Raw genomic sequence first — 20,130 nt, forward strand, 5'->3', positions numbered from 1 at the left:
GTCGCAGGTAGCCGTTGGATCCAAGCGGCTCAGAATCGTGGAACTTGGAACTCCCTACAAAAGACCTATGTCCAGAAGTGGACGTCTATCGGTTGATGTGATGATGATGATGATGATGAATTATTTTTTCATTATAGTGATTTTAAAATGGTAGTGCGTAAGTAGTCGGAGTAGTTTTTAACTTTAGTTGTTGCCATTGTATTTAAGTGCTCATTATATTGAGCTCATTAAAGTTAAGTCATTATTTAATTTTCTTAGCTATACTATCAAAATAATTGTAACATCAAAAGATAGCAAGCGTGTGTCGTTTATTAAAATCGCTCAGTTTACTTTTCCCCTCAGTATTATTATTTTTCCCACGGAATCTGCAACCTGACATCAAAAGATGTGTGGTTGTGGTGAAACTTCAGTCAACTAACGTCGCGATGCCCACTTATACTTCAACTGGCCGGCGTGACTGCTTGAATACACGTCAATTTACGTCAATAGGCTTTCAAAGGTCCTCGTATATAAATAACCCTTTGGCCTTCGATCTATATCTTCGAATAATATACTAGATATGCTTTCGGGCATTATAACGTGTTTGTGATAGTTAGTGTAAAAGCCAGTTTGCTCTTGAACTTCTACAAATAAAAGTGACAAAATTAATTTAAGTATAAAAAGCCAATTTGATATATATCCATACTACGAGTATTATTATATGATCAAATTAGTCAGTGTTTTTTTTATTTATTACATATTTTGAGCTCAATCGCCGATTCTAGTACGTACAATTTGGCACAAATATGTAGCTTGGATTTGGGCATAAGAGTGTTTTACAAGAAACGGCTTAACCTATCTTGGCGAGATTTTTTTATAGATGATTAAAGCTTGCACCCTGGAGATATGATACTTTTTTTCCCGGATAACAAATGGGTCCTGCAAGATTCCAAAAAAACCGAAATAGAACCGGATGAAATCGCGGACAAAAAAAAGCTAGTCAGTATTTATTAAAGCAGCATATAACATAAACATGCGACAAAAATTAAAACAGTGCACTTTTGCTAAATTTAGAATGGGAATTGCATATCTAGTACATTATTGATCAAAGCCTCCGGCAATACAACTCGCTCCATTACAGGCGCTCGCAATAACCCGTATTCCACCCACAAATAAACACGACGGAGACAGATAATTGAAATCGCTGCAAGTAATTAGCAGTTAGGCGGGCGCGATAGCTCCGAGCTCGGCTCACGTCTTCATAATTTATCTCAATTAGTTGGCGGTGTAATGGGCGGAAGGGCGGCCGCTCCCGCGTGCACTTTATGCACTGTCGCACGACCTAGCTATGCATTTATTTGCCGGACGTATTTTGCGATAGCCTGTTTGTGTATTTTTAAAACGGGGCATGATATTCATTAACTATTTATGAAATTATCAAAATAAATAGTCAAAAATTTTAAAAAATTACTTTTAAAATAGAATAATTTAATGCAATTTCAGTCCCTTGTGGTATATTAACACAGTTTATTGATGATGAATGAAACAATTGACCTATATCATCATCAGCGTAATTAATGTCCTAGTGTTGGGCAGCAGCTTCTTTAAAATCTTGATATTTAGGTATGGAACACTCCCAGAGGAAATTTGCTATTCAAGTGGCCAGTTAGTACTTTCTTCTCGTGAACATTTGATTCATTTCTCTTATAATTTGTTGAAGAGTAAACACAGTATGGATAAGCAAACAGCATAAGAAGCATAAATTAAACACTCATGTACGTATATTTCGTGGAACGCAATATTATTATGTTCAGCGTACGCAATAAGCGAGTAGCACATGTTCCTGTTGCGGTTAAGCCCCATCGCACTTCAGTATTCGATGATATTAGTTCTCATTCTCGCTAGGACAAAGGACATAGAGGCGGAGGCGTTACGTAGCTTCAGTTTGCGAGTGTGCAGTACTGCGGTCGGCAGCGGCATGTTTAACAATGCGGCGGGCGTGCGGCGGCGCGGCCGGCATGCGGCATGCGGCGGCGTACGGCTTGTCCCCATATTGCCTGACACGACTCGCTCGTGTACCTCGAACACGCTCGCACCGCTTGCCTCCTATGCACGCCGCGTCCTTCCCTTTGTGCTTATCACACATTTACATATGCTTCGCCCGCTCGCCGCCGTGTTCGAGCATTGAAAATGTTTCATGAATAAATTTGTAATCCAATTCCAGGCTTAACTTTTAGCCGATCGACACGAAACGCCGAACGAAAGGAAAGCAGACTTTAAACTAGACCGAATTGAAACAAACAATCTCCGGTCCCTGCAATTCGTCATAAGAACTGTACGAGTCGCAGCCCTTTTTCGAGTTTCCTCGTTACGGGCTGAGACGAGAATCATTAGGAATTAAATTTCCCCTTTCATTAGTCCCTCAACCCTCGTATAATTCCGGACGCGGAGCAATAACAATATAAATCCCCCGTCGCGCCGAGCGGGGGATTAAGGCTTGTCTCGACCCTAATTTAGGGCTGCCCCCGCCCCGGATTAACGAAGTGGCGGAATCCGCCAGGGTTGTCGCTGCGCATAAACTTGTTACGTGTTTAATGTTTTATTGACGGGTAGCGAGGGAGCTCTCATTTAAATAACAGAGCGGCACACGCGTACTTCTAACGATCACCGCTCGAGCTTGACCTCCCGCGCCCTCTACATTCAAGATCTTACGGATTGTTGGTGCTTTTAGCTCGTGTGAATAATTAACACATTATTATAAATATATTCTAAACAACCATTGCAAAGTTTAACTCCGCATAAATATAGGATTTCTCCATGACGTGAATTAAGTTGCGGTTAGATAAACGTATTACATATAACTTAATCATTAAATTAATTGAGTCTTTGTATAGGTTCGTATATGTATACCTATACCTTGTAATAAAAACAAGATAATTAACATGTATTAAATATAAGCAGTAGGTAGAGCGCTTGCAAAAAAAATACCTACCAAACGGCTCTTATTAAATGATTAACATTTTCAATTTACATCGCTATTTAAAAAGTGAGATAACACGTCGAAAAACATGTGCTAAATCGAATGTGAAATACGGTTGCTCATATCTCGTTATGTTACGTATTTTAAACGGTCGTTCACCCTGACAAATTAATTTTTCGATCTATTACTTCGTGGAGGCGAATCGTGAGGTGGAACGAATTGTTTATCCCCGGCATTAAGTCGTAGCGGGAGTGTCGACGCACATATTGCAGACGAAGAAACCTCAGAGGGCTCAGCGCGCCCTCCCTTCACGGGATCACGGTTAAATGAGCTGGCATTTGTCAACACATCTCACCCCGATATGCTGGCAAATTATTACATTTTATAAATGAAAAATAAGTCATAATAAAAATTTGGTCGTAAGCAAAGCCGTAGTGATACTACTTTGGAGCGTTCAGGAACTAATGTTTTCAGATTGTTTACACGATTGGTGTACCATATTTTTACCCTTAAAATATGGTATATAATATACTTAATATTAGATAACAGATATGAAATAATATTTTAAATAACTTGACTTTACAGCAGACTAAGAATATTAATATTTTGAAACTAAAACGCATCGTTTTACAAAGTCACTAAGGTATTCAGGTGTTTTGAATTTTTTAACATATTTTGCATAGGTATTTAATGCCCACAACAAACTTAGCCGGGTGTTCCTTTTGTTATCCTTGTCAACACCTCACAATATCATTGAAATCTAATAAGCTGAGCCTGAATTGTTCTTACGCATAAATACCTTTTTTCTATTTTTAATTATATGTACTTGGTAGTATTTCTCTATAATCTTTGAAAACAAACAGTGAAACGTAAGTTATTACCGCATATTGTTATGATTTATTTCTTTAGTGCCAATTTTCCGAACGAGTTAGCTCGCAACACGGCAGCGTAACTCGATTCGGGGTAATTTATTTAAGTAATTTCAACAAAGTAGGACCGCGTACACCGTATTAAAATTTGCCTCGCGACCGCAAAGTAGACGCTAACACAAAATTAAAGTCGTCGACACTTAAGGGCTCGGTAGTTTCGAGGGGAGTTCTGTGAAATTTCTCTCGGAGTTTCGAAATGGCGGATGAGTTTTGCAAGTCAACTCAATTATCGTTTTAATTAAGGCGCCGCTTGCCACGTGGCGTTTGTTTGCGTGCGTGAAAGCGATCGCTCCACGCGCCCCCCCACCCCGCCTACCCTCCTGTTAATTGTGCTAATTACTTCTGTAAGGGTACAGCGAGATTACTTATCGAGGCGACGGCTTCAAACAAATTTATTTTGTACCACGTACTTGCGTGCCTACCTACCAACATATTTTATTATTAAGTGTTTAACGAAGCGTGCTTGAGTCAAGTGCTGTAGAACCTAACAATTATTCTCCTCAGGGCCGATTTTAAAATCACCAAATAATGGTTAAACTGAGAAATAAATATTTTGTATATGAAATATCATTTACTTTTAAACAAATTAAAAGAGAAGTACATGTTACTTAAACAGATTTTAAAATGAAGAGTTAACTTTAGTATGTTAATACAAACTGATGTTGTTGCCTACATACTAATCTTGTAAACCAAAGAGAATATGATTCCTTGTTATTACCATCAAAACCTTTAACTGTCCACTGCTGGACTTTAGGCCTTTCCCAACGGAAAGGGTTTGCCCTAATCACCACGCTGGGCAGACGGATTGGTGATCGCAGTAGATGATAGCACAGAGAACGCTGCTACCCGTTCTCCGTTAAGTTCCCTTAGTCGCCTTGTACGACACCCGCAGGAAGAGAAAGGCTGTTGATAATTGTTAATCAGAATTCTTCAGTGCATATAAAAATAAAATAAAACAAACACATAATGTTACAAATTCGGCTTTTATCATCTCCCAAAGTGAAATAGCACAGCTTTTAAACTAGTACGAACAAAGCAAACTCTGTGAAATCGTAATAAATCCGAAATAATTTTATGTTACTAAACAAACAGTACAGCGCAGCAATGAACATATAGTTTTATTGGGCAAGTTTCCAAGCGGTGCATTCGCCGCGCGTCGTCGCTATGAGTTGGAGCAATCAGCGAGTACAAAGAGCGCTCGTGGAGTAGGCAGAGCGGACGTAATGGGCGCGCACTTGTCGCTTACCGCTTATAGTCCAGGAGACCACGCGGTAAATTACTCTTTACATAAATAAATAGTACAGTGGTAGAGCTTTTGCGACAGTACTCGTCCGGGAAATTTTAAAGCCATACTTATTTCTGCCGCCAATCAGCATTGCCGGTTACGGTCTGAAAGGCGTGGTTGCCGGCGTAATACACAAGAACATCATACTTGACACCTACGCCTCAGGTTGATAGACACAGAGCAACACTTTGTGGAATATCAACTTATTTTGCGTACCATAGTCCGGGAAGGTAATAATAGATAACTCAATAAAGTAAATAACATGCAAAAAAAGTCCACAATGGAAGATCCGGTATTATTACACTGCTCTGCAAATGTATACACATGTATTGCGATCTGGACTCGTATAATTTAAAACAGTACCTTTGATAGGTTTTTATTAAACGCAAGTACTGAGTACAGACTTAAAATCTATTTTCATTTTGAAAATGTATATTTTAAGGTACAATGTGTTAGTTGTAGCTAAGCTTAAAAATATGCACGACTCGCAGGGGCAGGAGACATTTTTTCCTACGGGAAAGAAAAAGATGTACTTCTTCTCCCACAGTTTTATCCACTCTCTGAGCATGGGCGCACGGGTGGAAATAATATCCAAATAAATGTAATATTAAATGGGACTAAACTTCTCCTTTTTCTCTGATACCGTACTTGGGATGTGGACTAAGTAGTTAATTGTGTCCCTTGTAATTGGATATAATAGAGGTTAAATGTTTGTATCTCTTACCTTATATGCTAGATGCGCCGGGTAGTGTTACAACCGTCTCTCAGCCTACTTATCGCTCGAGACGAGCGTGGTGCTGAGTGGATAACTGGTAAACGAGGATCGCTCGCGTGGGTTAGGACTGGGTGGTGGATACGGAGCACGCCAGGTCGACAACGAGCATCAGGCAATTTGGTTATTTGGGGTCGGCCGTAAACCGATAGCGAGCGCAGTAAACGCAATCCACCACTCGCGACTATAAAGTTTACGAGTCACGTAAAAACACGCTCGAAATGCCGACTTGCTACCATAAATTTATGCTAATGTATTCTTTATAGGAGTTTAATGTGTATTCAGGAATTCCTTCATTATTTATGTATACGAATGAACCGGTAAAGTTAATTTTAAAGTCTCGCAGCGCCCACTGTAACGTGATGTTAGCGATTAATTTTTTGCTGCGTTCTTGTGAATCACGCTTCCGACTTACTCAGTACTGCTTTACAAACAATTACTTTGCAAGCTGCAGGTAGCTGGTTAATGAAAGCATTACGTTCAATTGTATGTGAACGTTATAAGTGAATGGACTTTCGTTAAGAACCGGTTACGACTCGATTATTAAGTGAACTTGAAAACGTTATAGAGTACAAATAAAAGAACTTTCGGTGACATTCGCGCGTGTACCTATATTGTACAATCACCATTTAAGTTCTAAAACTTTTATCTGTAATTTGCGCAGCCACACGTGAATTCAGTCCAGCCAACTTAGATCGCGCGTGCTGTGTGACATACCCACAAAAACATTAAAGTTAATAGGACACGATAAAAGTTTCGATGACGGCCACATAAAACCGAATAGTATGGATTCGGTGGCCGCGATAAAAGTAGAAAGCGTGTCGTGTAAATCACGTAACTTTTCAAAACTATTATTCCTGAAATATAGTCCGAACTCAATCCGTACATTTCCGAGCGGTGGGCGGTCTATTTATCTATTTCCCCCGCTTCCGCCCCCGAGCGTCCGGTTAACCGCCCCCCTTCCGGTTAACCGGGCGGCGGCGCGGCGTGCGCGGCTAAACGGCTCGTCGCGTGACCGCAGACAATAAGCCCGGGCGGCGTTAACAGCGCGCCTGTGTGTTGCCACTTTATACGTTACGTCAGAGCGCCTCACGCCTCGACCCTCGTCCCCGCACCCCGCACCTCCGCGCCACATGTGTACGACCCGCTACCTTCCTCTTCGACGCGAGGCGACGAGACCGCAACCTTTCCGTAGAGAACAGTAGCCGATAAGTCGTGTTGTCGAAGCTTGTAGAACCTTGTTTAGCGCCGTAGTAGGTATCATCCTCACCCCCGCCTTCTAAACTCCCAACCATCGTACCCGGCTCAATTGCCTTTTTCTTGAGGTCGACCCACGTAATAGGATAAAGTACAGATTAGCTCAATTCGCTTTACTGACGAAAATGAAAAAGGTTTTCACGTACTAGGTAAAACACAGTCGCTATTTATTTTGATATTGAAGCTTTGATCTCGTTGTTGCGTTATTAAGGTAAATAGGTATCTACCTACATGCGAAATATATTAACATACGTATCGGTACTTATGCTTTTTTTAGAATCAAATATTTGAATACGGTTTATAAAAGTTGTAGGGTTATTCATCTAATATTTTTACAGTTAGACTAAAACTAAAATACAAGCGTGGCTTTGAAAAGGTTGGTTGATATTAGCGAATAATATCAGTCGTGTTACACAATTATGTTGCAACACATTAGGGCTACGAACCGTAAATTTGGGTTGCTGGTACGTACTTATATTGAAAAAAGAAGACAGCTTCAAGATACTATCCCCAATTGAACGACTCGGGGTAACATAAAATACATTCAATCGAATCCGATGCGTCACTTTATGGCGCGCACCGTGGGTTCTCGAAATAGCACTATGTATTTGAAATTCGATATCCAACGCCATAGTTGAGTTCGGGTGCTCGTAAAATTTGGACTTCGGGCTCGGGCGTACATACTAATAAACGCCAACCGGGAATCTATGTTTCTCTTTGTTTTATTTACGCGAGGAACAATATTTATATATTATACCTACGTACGTGCCTTTATCTAATCAAATAGCCAATAATATTACCTCAATAAACTAGTTAGGGATCCAGGGCTATAAACTTATGAAGACAACGTATTTACTTCGATATCGTAAAAGGGGTTTCTTGTGTAGTAATGAAATGCCTCGACTAAAATTGTTTAAGCTGTAATAAAACGGGCTCGATTCGTGACGTGATTCGTACCCATTACAGAGGCATGGCCGCAAATAAACTTGAATCTGAACATAAAATGATATTGTCTGTGTGCGAGAGGGCGGACCGTAAGTCACAGCGGGCGGCGACAGGTTGACGGCGTGCCGAGCAAATTAACAGCTTGCCACTAGCCTCTAACTTAGTGCCTCGTAAAATTAGGCCCCACTAGGCCCCTCGGGGCTGGAACGAGCCCTGCCTTCTATGAGCTTCTCGGAGAAATTCGGATTAAATCCAAGCCATTTCTCATTCGTGATCAGTTACGACATAAGCGAATTACTTGCCGTACACTCCGAGTAAAGGATACATTGTTTGACTGAACTAACGATATTATCCTAATTCCACGTGGGAAAATGAGCATTGCGATGAACTACTTTGCAGGATATAGTCGCAACGGATCAACGCATTGTTGCCACACTTGTGGCAACTCATTTAAATATAGCATCGAAACCGAAGTAGCGTTTACGCTACGACGATGCAACGCAACGCACTTCCCATTGAGACACTTTTGATTCATGGATCAACCATTGGTGCACCGAGCATTATATACCAGTTATGAAAAGACACTGGTGAAAGTAATAAAAGTCTAAAAGTATTAAGCCCGATTATTCCGCTCGCAGGCGTACGTACACAAACATTATCCGTCTACACAAATCGCCATGCGCTCTCAACTGAATATTGATAATCCGAATAATTGATGCGTGAAACCATACTGAGAGGTTGAAGTGCGCTACGGCGAATATATTTCGTATCGCAGTGTCAACACGGGCTGAATCAGTGAGCGCGGCGGTCGTTCGACACGTATATGATTATTTCATTAGTTCGTATTTGCGCGCTCATTCGAATGTAGCATCCGCCCTTCCCCTCCCGCGGGCGAGGCTGCCAGGGGGGCGATGACCACTCCCGGAGCTAATCATGTGGTCAGTTTGTTCTGCCTCAGCGTGTTTTGATATTGATATTGACTGTACCGCTCGCATCGCTGCGCGTCGATTTATTTGCGAACAATGATCGATTGATTGCTATACGTACGTAAGCCTGTAAACGTTCTGATTATGTTTACCGACTCTTATTTGCTAAACCAACAAGCCGGATACCGCATGCATATTAAATGAAACGTGCTATAGTTTATATTGAAAGGCGAATTCTTTTTTTTTGTTGCAGAGAAATTCAATATCTCCGGGTGAGAGAGAAAAGTATCGAACAAGAAGTCCGGCAGAACCAGATCATAAGAAACTCAAAAAAGAAGAAAAAGATATGGGACATGTAAGTTCAACTTGCCTATGATAATAATATCCAACTATACACACTCATTAACTTGGAACTATCCAAAAGAATATCAGGAAAGTGTAGTAAACAGACGTGCCTCTTAACTAGAGCAAGGTCGCATCGGGTGCCATTCATATATCACTGACAGGACCTTTAAAGACCGCATTGGAGCAGCGTTGTGGGTCTTTGCACGAAAACCCTCTCGTATGCGAGTAAAGTATGCCCAGCAGTATGACGTTAAGACTGGTGATAATGATGATCGAGTTGAATATTTGATAATATAAATTCTTGAGAAACTAACAAGAAATTTTGCAGAAATATCACATCAAAAATTACATCCCCGATATAACAGAGAGCGTGAACAACCTCTTAATATTTTAATTGTTTGTAACTCCTCAGGAACTAGTGGTGGATGACGCGAGTGAAGAGCCGACGTCGCCTCACAATGGGGCCCCTTCGCCACGTGAAAATGGACTGGACAAACTGCAGCCCAAGAAAGAGCACCCCCCACATAGCCCTAGGTAACACTTGTTTCCTTTTCAGCTTCAACAGTGACTTTAAAAGTGACGAAACAATATAATATTAGGGATATTTTTTTCGCATTATTACGTAATTTCGAGTTGGCCCACAATCATTGGACACGACTGAATCAACAAGACAGAAGTAATGCTATCCGACGTGTTACTAATTAGATATTTTGGATCGTCGGATTTGAAATGAATTCATTCTATGACTTTATAAACCTAAAGGTAATGAATCAAAAACGAATCTGATAAACAACACATCGGAAATCCCTTGGGTGCAATAGAAGCGGGCGATTACATAGGCTAGTCATATGACCCTTCGTGATAAATTGCAAAAAAGTGTCGCAAAAATCCATGTAACATTTTAAGGGCATCAGATAATCTGAATAACATGTATTGGGGCCACTCGCGCCTCGTAGTACGGCGTTGTACGCGATAAATTCATGATAATCGCTCCATCCATTTAAGGGAAGCCATAGTTTGTAAACTATCCGTTACATTCACTGGAAGGTCAACGTTCCTACAACGATCGTACAGCCAAAAGTTAATCTAGTTCTCTGAATCAATTACGAGCGTTAGTCCTGTTACGACAATGAGATTAGACACGGCTTGATGGATAACCGATGATAATCTTCACGCAAACTTATGGTTACGCTTACCAGCGCCTAACCTCGTGGGAGCCATTTTAGTCTACCCCAATTACTGTGGCTTATACAAACAGTTTAATGAACTAATCCAACAAAAGCGGCTCATTTGTAACATTGCCTAACCAAACTGTGAAGGTTATTTTCGTTATCGCTTTTCTGATGTTTAGATATCTGGTGAGAAATTTGTTGCTCTATCTCGGATTATACTAATATGCTTAACGTATGATTATTTTGTAATCGTTTTTAAACTATTTTTGATTTTGTGTCTGTTTGTGATGCCAAAAGTGAGAGCTTTTTACTACATCTATACTTATAATATACATAATATTATTAAAGATCCTATTTTTAAAACAATATATATATTATTTTTTGGCTTTCATAAATGATTAGTGAGTACTTATGTTCATTATTTACATTATTATTTACCATTAACTTGTATGTCTGAAATTTCTCCGGTCTGGTCTGGTGCGAGGCTGGTTTGGCCGTGGCTAGCTAGTTGCCACCCTACTGACAAAGACGTGCCGCTAAGCGATTTAGTGTTCCGGTGCGATGTCGCGTAGAAACCAATTTTATGACCGTTATATTCCATAACCCGCCCGTTAGCCCGCTTTCATCTTAGACTGCATCATCACTAACCGCAAAGTGTGATTGTGTACTTGTAGTGGAATAAAAAAAAACCTATAAAATAAAAATGTTACTTACCCGTTTAATAATTTAATTGACTACGCCTCTAAGGTATAAATTGTGCTAATTAAGGTAAAAATACTGAGTAAATAATGTTGTATTTCCCGTAATTATCTTAAATACTTATAAGTAGGGAGTAATAAAAAAAATTGTGCTCCATTCAACATACTACGCATAGCACAAATAGCGACCTGAATACATCATTTGAATCATTATTACCATTCTCGATGCAATTATAGAGTAAGGTAGAAACATCAAGGTATTTTAACCTTATTTTAGCAAAGCAACTATATATTTATTCTGGGGCAAAGGTGCATTGCATATTTGAGCTTAACCTCAATACATTTAAATTAGTGCATATTATTGAAATTATTTGACTTTTAAATTGACATTAGAAGCTCGGTTTTACATGTTACTACAGTAGGTACTTCATAAGTTACAAAACACACATGTTAATACTAGAGCATGTTAGAAAAAATATGTTCTATTAGTAGTATAAGTTGTATTCACTTTGATTACGGTTATTAGACGTAAAAAAATTCCCAGAATTAAATTCGTTGAAGAAATGAGGAAATCAGTAATCCCACTATTTTAATCTTTTGTTTTGGGGGAAATCTTCTAAGGAAACCCAGATTGTGTTGAAACTGACAACAAGTCAATGTTAAGGTTGAAAAAACATATTGGTACATAATTTAGCACATTGCATGATAAGTTACAAATATAATTAATTACAGTCAAGATTGTATTCATTACAATTAACGACAAATTGTTATATTTAAAATAGTACGGACGCCTTTTTTTTTAATTAAATTAAAAACAATAATGTAACAGAGTGCCATGTTTACTTATTCGATCGCGTGAAAAACTTTCACTCTGGGAAACCGTACTGTCACTAGATGGCATCCTTTCGATTAAATATAAATCGTAGTTTACTTTCACGCGATCGATTAGGTAAACGTTTGTAGAAAATCTCACACTTGACAGTCTGTTTAAAACTATTGAGATAATATCAGTTCCTTCGAATCGTACCTAACAGCTGAATTCTAAACATGAATTGGATGGTTGTTACAGGTCAGGAACATCAAGTAACGCGTCAACGCCGTCAGCAAAAAAGTTGGATGAAAAGCCAAGCACACCAATATCTAAGCCAGTAACACCCACGTCCGGTGCAAGTGGGGTGGGAGCGGCTGGGGCACCTCTCAAAGCCGCAGTGAAGCCCCCAGCACTCCAGTATCCCTACCTGGGAAACGGGGCTCATGATGCGTACGGCCTCGCGGGGTACTCGGCTAGAGCTGCGCTGGCGTACGAACCTCTGCGTCCGCCGATTGGACCGGCTTCGCTTGCGCCGATACCTGGTGGCAAGCCGTAAGTTTAATTTATTTTTTTACTTAATACGGTTAATACGGTTTTCCTAGGATATAAAGTAGCCAATGTCATTCTATGTCCTTTGAATTAAATCTATGCTAATAATCACGTTGATAGGTTAATTTGTTAGCGGGTGAAGGTAGGGCAAACAAACAGACACATAAGTATTTATAATATTAGTAAGGGAGTAAGGATTGTGATAATGTAACAGGCAGCAGCGTTCTGTGCTACTACTACCATCAATTGCGATGATAGCGTTCTAGCATGTTAGGGTTACGGCATTAAACTAACTCCTAATTGGTTTCTCCACCGAATACCGGATATAATGACTACTGTTTAAAATGTGTGCTTATGAAAAAGACCAATTTCAGAAATTTATTTTTAGCTAATTAATGTTAAAAATGTTGCCTTTTTCACGGCATATATGTCGACATCCTTGGCACAGCTACCGTCGTGTAAATTTGAGGTCACTAGTTCGAGACATGGCAATCTGGGAAATTCGGGAACCTAATTTCTAAACTCTCTCTGGCCTGGTCTGGAGACTCTTCTAGTGGCTAGTTACCACCCTGCCAACAACTACGACGCGTGCAATAAAGCTGAATGTGTTCTCCAGAGCCTACTCATTCCACGTCTCGGCGGAGGGCCAGATGCAGCCGGTGCCGTTTCCGCCTGACGCGCTGATGGGGCCGGGCATCCCCCGTCACGCGCGTCAAGTCTCGGCGCTTGCCCACGGCGAGGTGGTGTGCGCGGTCACCGTCTCCTCGCCCACCAAATACGTGTACACTGGAGGGAAGGGCTGCGTGAAGGTGTGGGACATCAGCCAGCCCAGCAAAGCGCCCGTCAGCCAGCTGGATTGCTTGGTGAGTGGGTAACTGTCGGCGTTCACGTATTTTTGCATCCCATTAGACAATAGCTATTCTTTTATTAAATCAGAAAACACTTTAATTTCCTGAGTTAAAAATTATTCTCTGAACAAAATTTGTGTCAAGATCGTATAACTGTTAATCCGTTGATTATGCATAGTATAAGACAGATAACTTTTAAATTTAGAGGGATCGGTTCTTGAACGCTTTTTCGAGCTCGAAAGTTTCTAAGGAGTTCTGTGCTATTCTTTTACGCCAAATTTTATCAGGACGAACAAACAAACTAGTCCGCAAGATTGCTAACTTACATTACTTAGAAAACTTCAGTAACTTACACACGTCAATATTATTTATTGAACATTTACAATAATATTGCGCAGGAAATATAACAGACAACAGTGGTTAATCAGTGTACCTTGTTGAGGCATTGAGTTCTAGTATTACTTTTAGTTTAGTTGATCTGTTTGATCATAAGCTTTTCGGGTAACAAATTTAATATATTTTAGAGTCGAGTTTCATATATCCTCATTTATGTTTTACAGCAAAGGGACAACTATATAAGATCAGTAAAGCTGTTACCGGATGGTCGCACGTTGATCGTCGGCGGGGAAGCTTCTAATCTCTCAATATGGGACCTGGCGTCTCCCACGCCGCGGATCAAGGCTGAGCTGACATCATCGGCACCAGCTTGCTATGCTCTCGCGATCAGCCCCGACTCTAAGGTGCGTTGAAAAATTTAAACTTGCCTATGGAATGTTCTTAATTATCTGTCCATCAACAAAAACATAGCTTACTTGAGATTTTTCAAGTAACACAGCACAGTCTGTTATCAATTATTGTTTTAATTGAACCTCGCGAAGTGCATTGCCAATAGGTCCTAAAATTAGGGATAAAATTCAATATAAATAGTTCTTATATAGGAATACAAAACTCTGTAAAATATTAAAATAAATCCAATAAATATTGACTGCTTCTTGAATTTTGCGTTAATTCTATAATCATTTAATATAATAACTTCAAATCCTTTTAGTTACAAAAATAGTTAATTAAAATGTTTAGTGACTGAAGAACTAAGAAGAAAAAGTTTTCCCGAGTGTCATGCTGTTTCCGAACAATTTGGAAGATTCAAAATGTCATAATTTTTTTATAAGGCGAACTAATGTGTCAATATGATGGTTACAGGTGTGCTTCAGCTGTTGTTCAGACGGCAACATCGCAGTGTGGGATCTCCACAATCAGACACTGGTACGGCAGTTCCAAGGGCACACAGATGGCGCCTCCTGCATTGACATTTCTGCAGACGGCACTAAGCTTTGGACCGGCGGATTGGATAACACTGTCAGGTAAGACATTTTCCCTAATTTCATCAATAGCGGGACGTAGGTGTTTTTTAGGGAGTTCCCAAGTTTATGGTCCTGGGCCGCTTGTTACCAGCGACTCGTTGGACGTCGTCTGTCCACCTCATTGAGAGCCTACCAGCGCTCCAGTGTGGGGTCTCAATTCCAGCACCTTGGGACCTTTTATATAATGTACATTTTAATAGTGTAACAGTAACATTTGCTGGTCTGTAAATATATACATACATATATATGCACTTTCTATACATATATGTATATTCAAAAAAAAGTTAAGAGTCCCCGTGCGCGGGAATAGTTGCAGTTTTCAAAAAAAATATTGCAATATTTATATGGGCCATTGACCAACTCCTTATTATTGGAACAATCTTAATTCTTAAAAAATATCGATTTAGCCTACATATATAAATGCACTTTCTATACATATATGTATATTCAAAAAAAAGTTAAGAGTCCCCGTGCGCGGGAAAAGTTGCATTTTTCAAAAAAAATATTGCAATATTTATATGGGCCATTGACCAACACCTTATTATTGGAACAATCTTAATTCCTAAAAAAATATCGATGTAGCCTAAGATCGATGTGAAAGAGTTAATGCGCTTCTATTAAAGACTGCATTGTCATTAAACATCAAGTGAAATCTTTGTAAATTTATTAAAAATTAGTGCAACATAAATCATAACCACTATCTAAATTATAAAACTTGAACCTTTCGATAAATAATAAACTAGATATATCGTCAGTCGTCAAAAAGTGTCCATGAAAAAATTTAACCTAATTCACATAGTGAGAAAGATAATGTGTCTAAGCTTAACCTCCGAAAATGTAATTAAGCGACGGAATATCTTATCTTATTATGGTAAGAACCGACAGGTTATAAGTTTAATTCTATATTTTTAAACACAATATAACTATAAGTATAAAGAAACCTAGTACATTATTGTTCGTATGCCTGTCGATGTTAAGTGAGTAAAACTAATGCCCATTTTACTAATGACAAGGCAATGCCTAATTAAGTAACGCCTAATCTAAAGATTCCTAAGCATTAACAATTTATCAATAATTATCACCTATGAGTTAAAGATACGTTTTTTTATTAAAAGATATCGTCTAAATCATTAGGACTTCAATTTAAGCGATGCGATGGCTAGGTTTGGTAAAAAGGGCATTGGTGTAAAAACATCTAAGATATTTAAATTCTTCGGACGCGTCTAATTTATCTGATTCGTAATTAATGTATATATTTTATTTCATTTATTATTATTATTTATTTATTTTTGTAATTTATGTATATTATTTAAGTATTATTTTGCGTACACCTTAACACCGTACTCAATTTGATTTCGTAGTTTGCCTGGTAGAGATCGCTTTTAAGCGATTAGGCTGCCTATTGTACCTTTTCTTCTTTATTTTAATTGTGTATTTTATTTAATGCTTTGTATTTGGTGTACAATAAAGTGTATTTTGATTTTGAATGTATTATCATCTTTGGAATTGTTACAGATCTTGGGATTTAAGAGAAGGCAGACAACTACAACAACACGACTTCAGTTCACAGATATTCTCCTTAGGATATTGCCCCACAGGTAAGAAAACTTTGCAATCGTTGGAAATATAGTAAACGGGCTTGCGCTCAATATTAATTTATCAATTTTGTGGTGACTTCTGCATTTATAATAAACTAAGTTTAAACGAAGTTTAAGTTCTTTTGGTTTCACTTTATATTTACGCGTTATGAAAATCAGATGAGAAGTTTTATTTGATTGCGTAATAAAACATTTGTGATTAACGCTAAAGTATTATTACCATATTCTTGTAAAGTATTGTATCAATTTCTTATAATCATTTGATTCCCGTGAATTAATTTTTTAATATTTAAAAGATTTTGAGATGGAAAAATTATAAAAAATTGTGACTTAAAACTAAATATCTTGAATGGTGAAAAGTCAGCCTGTATATTAAAAGTGACTTCATTTTACTTATCACACTAGGGTGTGAGAAGTAAGATGTAAATATTGTAATTGATGAATTCAAGTGATTCAGGCAATAATTTGTTTCAAGGCTAATGTGATTCAAAACGCTATTAATTAACATAATTACAGTTGTTAGCAATTTTAATTAAATGAAAAATATTCTTAGTGTGATTACCATAAAATTAACAATTTTGATTTTTATTGCTCTAATTTTACGACAGTTCTAATGGTTTTATTGGTAGTAACATAACTGGATGTGTAGATTATGACCTCAACACGCTAGAACGGTTCGTCTGGGGCACCATTTGGCAATGTTGAATAAATCATTTTATTATCATAGTGAATCTTCGAACACGTAAAATTTGACTAATATATGCCGTATGCTGCTGCCATATCCATTATGTATTACTTTGCTGCTTTAATATGAATACGTTGTGTGAGAGGGATTTCTATAGATTTCTATTTCTATGTCAAAGAGAAAAAAATCAGTTTTATTTTTAGACGTATCACATTTATCTTGTCTTTCAAAATAGGAGATGTTTAACTTTACTTGTCTAGTTATAGATATCGTGTCACCTATATTTTTTGACGACCCTGCATTCTGAGTCCAAGAGTGGGTTCGATTCTCACAACTGGAAAATGTTTGTGTTATGAACATTAAGTATTTATGTATATTATTCATAAAAATAATCGTTAGTCATCTCAGTACCCATAACACAAGCTTACTTACTTTGGGGCTAGGTGGCGATGTGTGTATTGTCGTGTTTATTTATTTCTATTGCTGCTCAGTATAGCAAATGCTTGTCCTCAGGCGAATGGCTCGCGGTGGGCATGGAGAACAGCAATGTTGAAGTCCTACACGCGGTGAAGCCGGACAAATACCAACTTCACCTACACGAGTCGTGCGTGTTATCGCTTCGCTTCGCGTCGTGCGGCAAGTGGTTCGTGTCCACCGGCAAGGACAACCTGCTCAATGCCTGGCGCACGCCCTACGGCGCCAGCATCTTCCAGGTGTGTATAGGCATCACGAAAGTCCAGAGAAATAAAAAAAAACGTAAAACTTGTATTTGCGAAGAAACAAAGTTTTCGAAGTTATACTTCTTTTGGCGCGTTAGGGAAAAACGATGAGAGTATATTTTTACAAAAAGCCACCCTGAAGCTAGGCTAACTTAGTAAAAGAAAGGACATCTACGTGTTTGCATGAGAACTAACAACTGTATTCACTATATGTATTTATTTGTGATATTTGAATACCCTTTATTTAGCTAGATAGTGCGTTATAATAAAACTTTAAATGTATTGAAAACCTTTTTTCTATTGTTAGTGTCGTTTTTTCTACAAACTTAGAATAAAATTATTAAAAGATTTTTATGTTCTTACGCCAAAGAAGTATAACTTCTAACGCGTGTACGTACTACGTATATAATTTTTATAAGTGTTTATATGTGTAAAAAATTTATTATTGTTTTACCTACACTTAGAGGGATTATCATTTATGTTTTTCAGTGTTGTTTTTATAAATTTAAAATCCATATAAAATATTTCGGAACCGACAAAATTTGAACCTGCGACTCTATAGCAATCGCGGCTTGAGGGTTTAACCAACTAGGCTACGGCTCTCTACCGTCGATTCCGAAAATAGTATATGCCTTTTTATATCAATCTAATAGCGACTTTAGCGCCAACTAGTAGGATACTGTGCATACCGTCTATGCACGCCACTGGCTATAGGGCACAGGTCTCCTAAAAGAATGAGATGGATTTCAGCCGTAGTTCATCTCACTGGCCAACCTGCCTCACACCTCACACGCCTTTGAAAACATGCAAAACTCTTAAGTGTGCAGGTTTCCATACGATGTTTTCCTTTACTTACTTTTAGAGCAAGTGATATTTATTTGTGCAAGGTGGATCGTAACAGCAGCTTTGAATACAGTTGTCACCACCCCTTCCTTTTCCCGCGGGTTACGCTTTGTAACGGAGACCGGGTAGCAACGTCCTCTTTGCTCCTACTCCAATCTACTCTCCTATTCCCCTCTTCGTTCCTACTCCCATCTACTCTCCTATTCCCCTCTTCGTTCCTACTCCCATCTACTCTCCTATTCCCCTCTTTGTTCCTACTCCCATCTACTCCCTCTGCTTCTACTTCGATCAACAACCCGTCTGCCCAGCGTGGTGATTATAGACAAACCCTGCTGTACAGAGAGTCCTTAAGTCCAGCAGTGGACTGTTACAGGCTCGTGATAATTATACTCTAATCATCATCATCATATCAACCTATGACTGGCCCACCACAGGGCACGGGTCTCCTCCTACAATGCGAAGGGGTTTAGGGCAATAGTCCACCACGCTGGTCCAGTGCGGATTGGTGGACTCCGCACACCTTTGAGAATATTACGTAGAACTCCCAGGCATGCATGTTTCCTCACAATGTTTTTCTTCAGCGTTAAAGCAAGTGATATTAAATTTACTTAAAACGCACATAACTTGGAGGTGCGATTCAAACTCGGCCCCCCGAAAGTGAAGTCGACCTCCTATGGGCTATGACCGCTCATATTCTAACGACTATTGGTAGTTTAATCGTGATATTGTTTGTTGCAGTCAAAGGAATCATCATCGGTGCTTAGTTGCGACATCTCGTCCGACGACAAATACATAGTGACAGGCTCAGGCGACAAGAAGGCCACAGTGTACGAAGTGATCTATTAGTGTCAGGACACTCGGACTACGAACAAACGGACAGATCAAAGTGAAGTGACGTGCGGGACGTTCCGCGAACGTAGCGCGGAAAGTGGTGATATAGCTTTAGTGTATAGAGTATATTGGGAAGCCTGTATGTACTTATGCGACTTGTTTATATAGATTAGTGTGCGCGGTTTATGTTTATTTGTTGAGCGCCCGTAGTGTATGTTGGCAGCAGATCTCAAAATGATGATTTCGTTTCAATATTGTTGTAAAATGCTCATATTAAAGAAAAGATATGCGCAAATTATATATGACTCGTTTTATTTTTATACCTTTTATCACCAATCAAGCTCTCAATGGACTGGGTAACAATATTCATCAAAATTCATGTAATAACAAATATATATATATATATATATATATATTAAATATATAGAGCTTAGATAGAGTAGGTACTTGTCATTAATATCCTGTAAAAAGATAAAACAAATATTTCATGAAAACCAACGAGAACAGACCATCCAAGTCATATTTAAATCAAGGGAAGAGATTATGACAGAGTTATAAACTCGAAGAAGTAATAAATTAAACCAAGACAAATACATC

At 38.8% G+C, this 20,130-nt stretch overlaps 1 protein-coding gene across 2 annotated transcripts in view; it reads left to right on the forward strand.

Annotated features, from left to right (window-relative positions):
- The window catches only part of LOC120632628 (protein groucho-like), a 109,324-nt gene extending 89,491 nt beyond the window's left edge, over positions 1-19,833 (forward strand). For both annotated transcript variants that reach the window (XM_039902571.1, XM_039902572.1), the window contains exons 8-16: positions 9,327-9,428; positions 9,831-9,952; positions 12,358-12,651; positions 13,265-13,511; positions 14,057-14,236; positions 14,697-14,857; positions 16,373-16,455; positions 17,654-17,853; positions 19,441-19,833. In XM_039902571.1, coding sequence (XP_039758505.1) covers positions 9,327-9,428; positions 9,831-9,952; positions 12,358-12,651; positions 13,265-13,511; positions 14,057-14,236; positions 14,697-14,857; positions 16,373-16,455; positions 17,654-17,853; positions 19,441-19,548 — 1,497 coding nt within the window. In that variant the 3' untranslated portion in view covers positions 19,549-19,833. The remainder of the gene's footprint in view (positions 1-9,326; positions 9,429-9,830; positions 9,953-12,357; positions 12,652-13,264; positions 13,512-14,056; positions 14,237-14,696; positions 14,858-16,372; positions 16,456-17,653; positions 17,854-19,440) is intronic.
- Positions 19,834-20,130: the final 297 nt, after the last annotated feature.

This window comes from Pararge aegeria, chromosome 20, assembly GCF_905163445.1.
Source record: "Pararge aegeria chromosome 20, ilParAegt1.1, whole genome shotgun sequence".
Lineage (NCBI taxonomy): Eukaryota > Metazoa > Arthropoda > Insecta > Lepidoptera > Nymphalidae > Pararge > Pararge aegeria.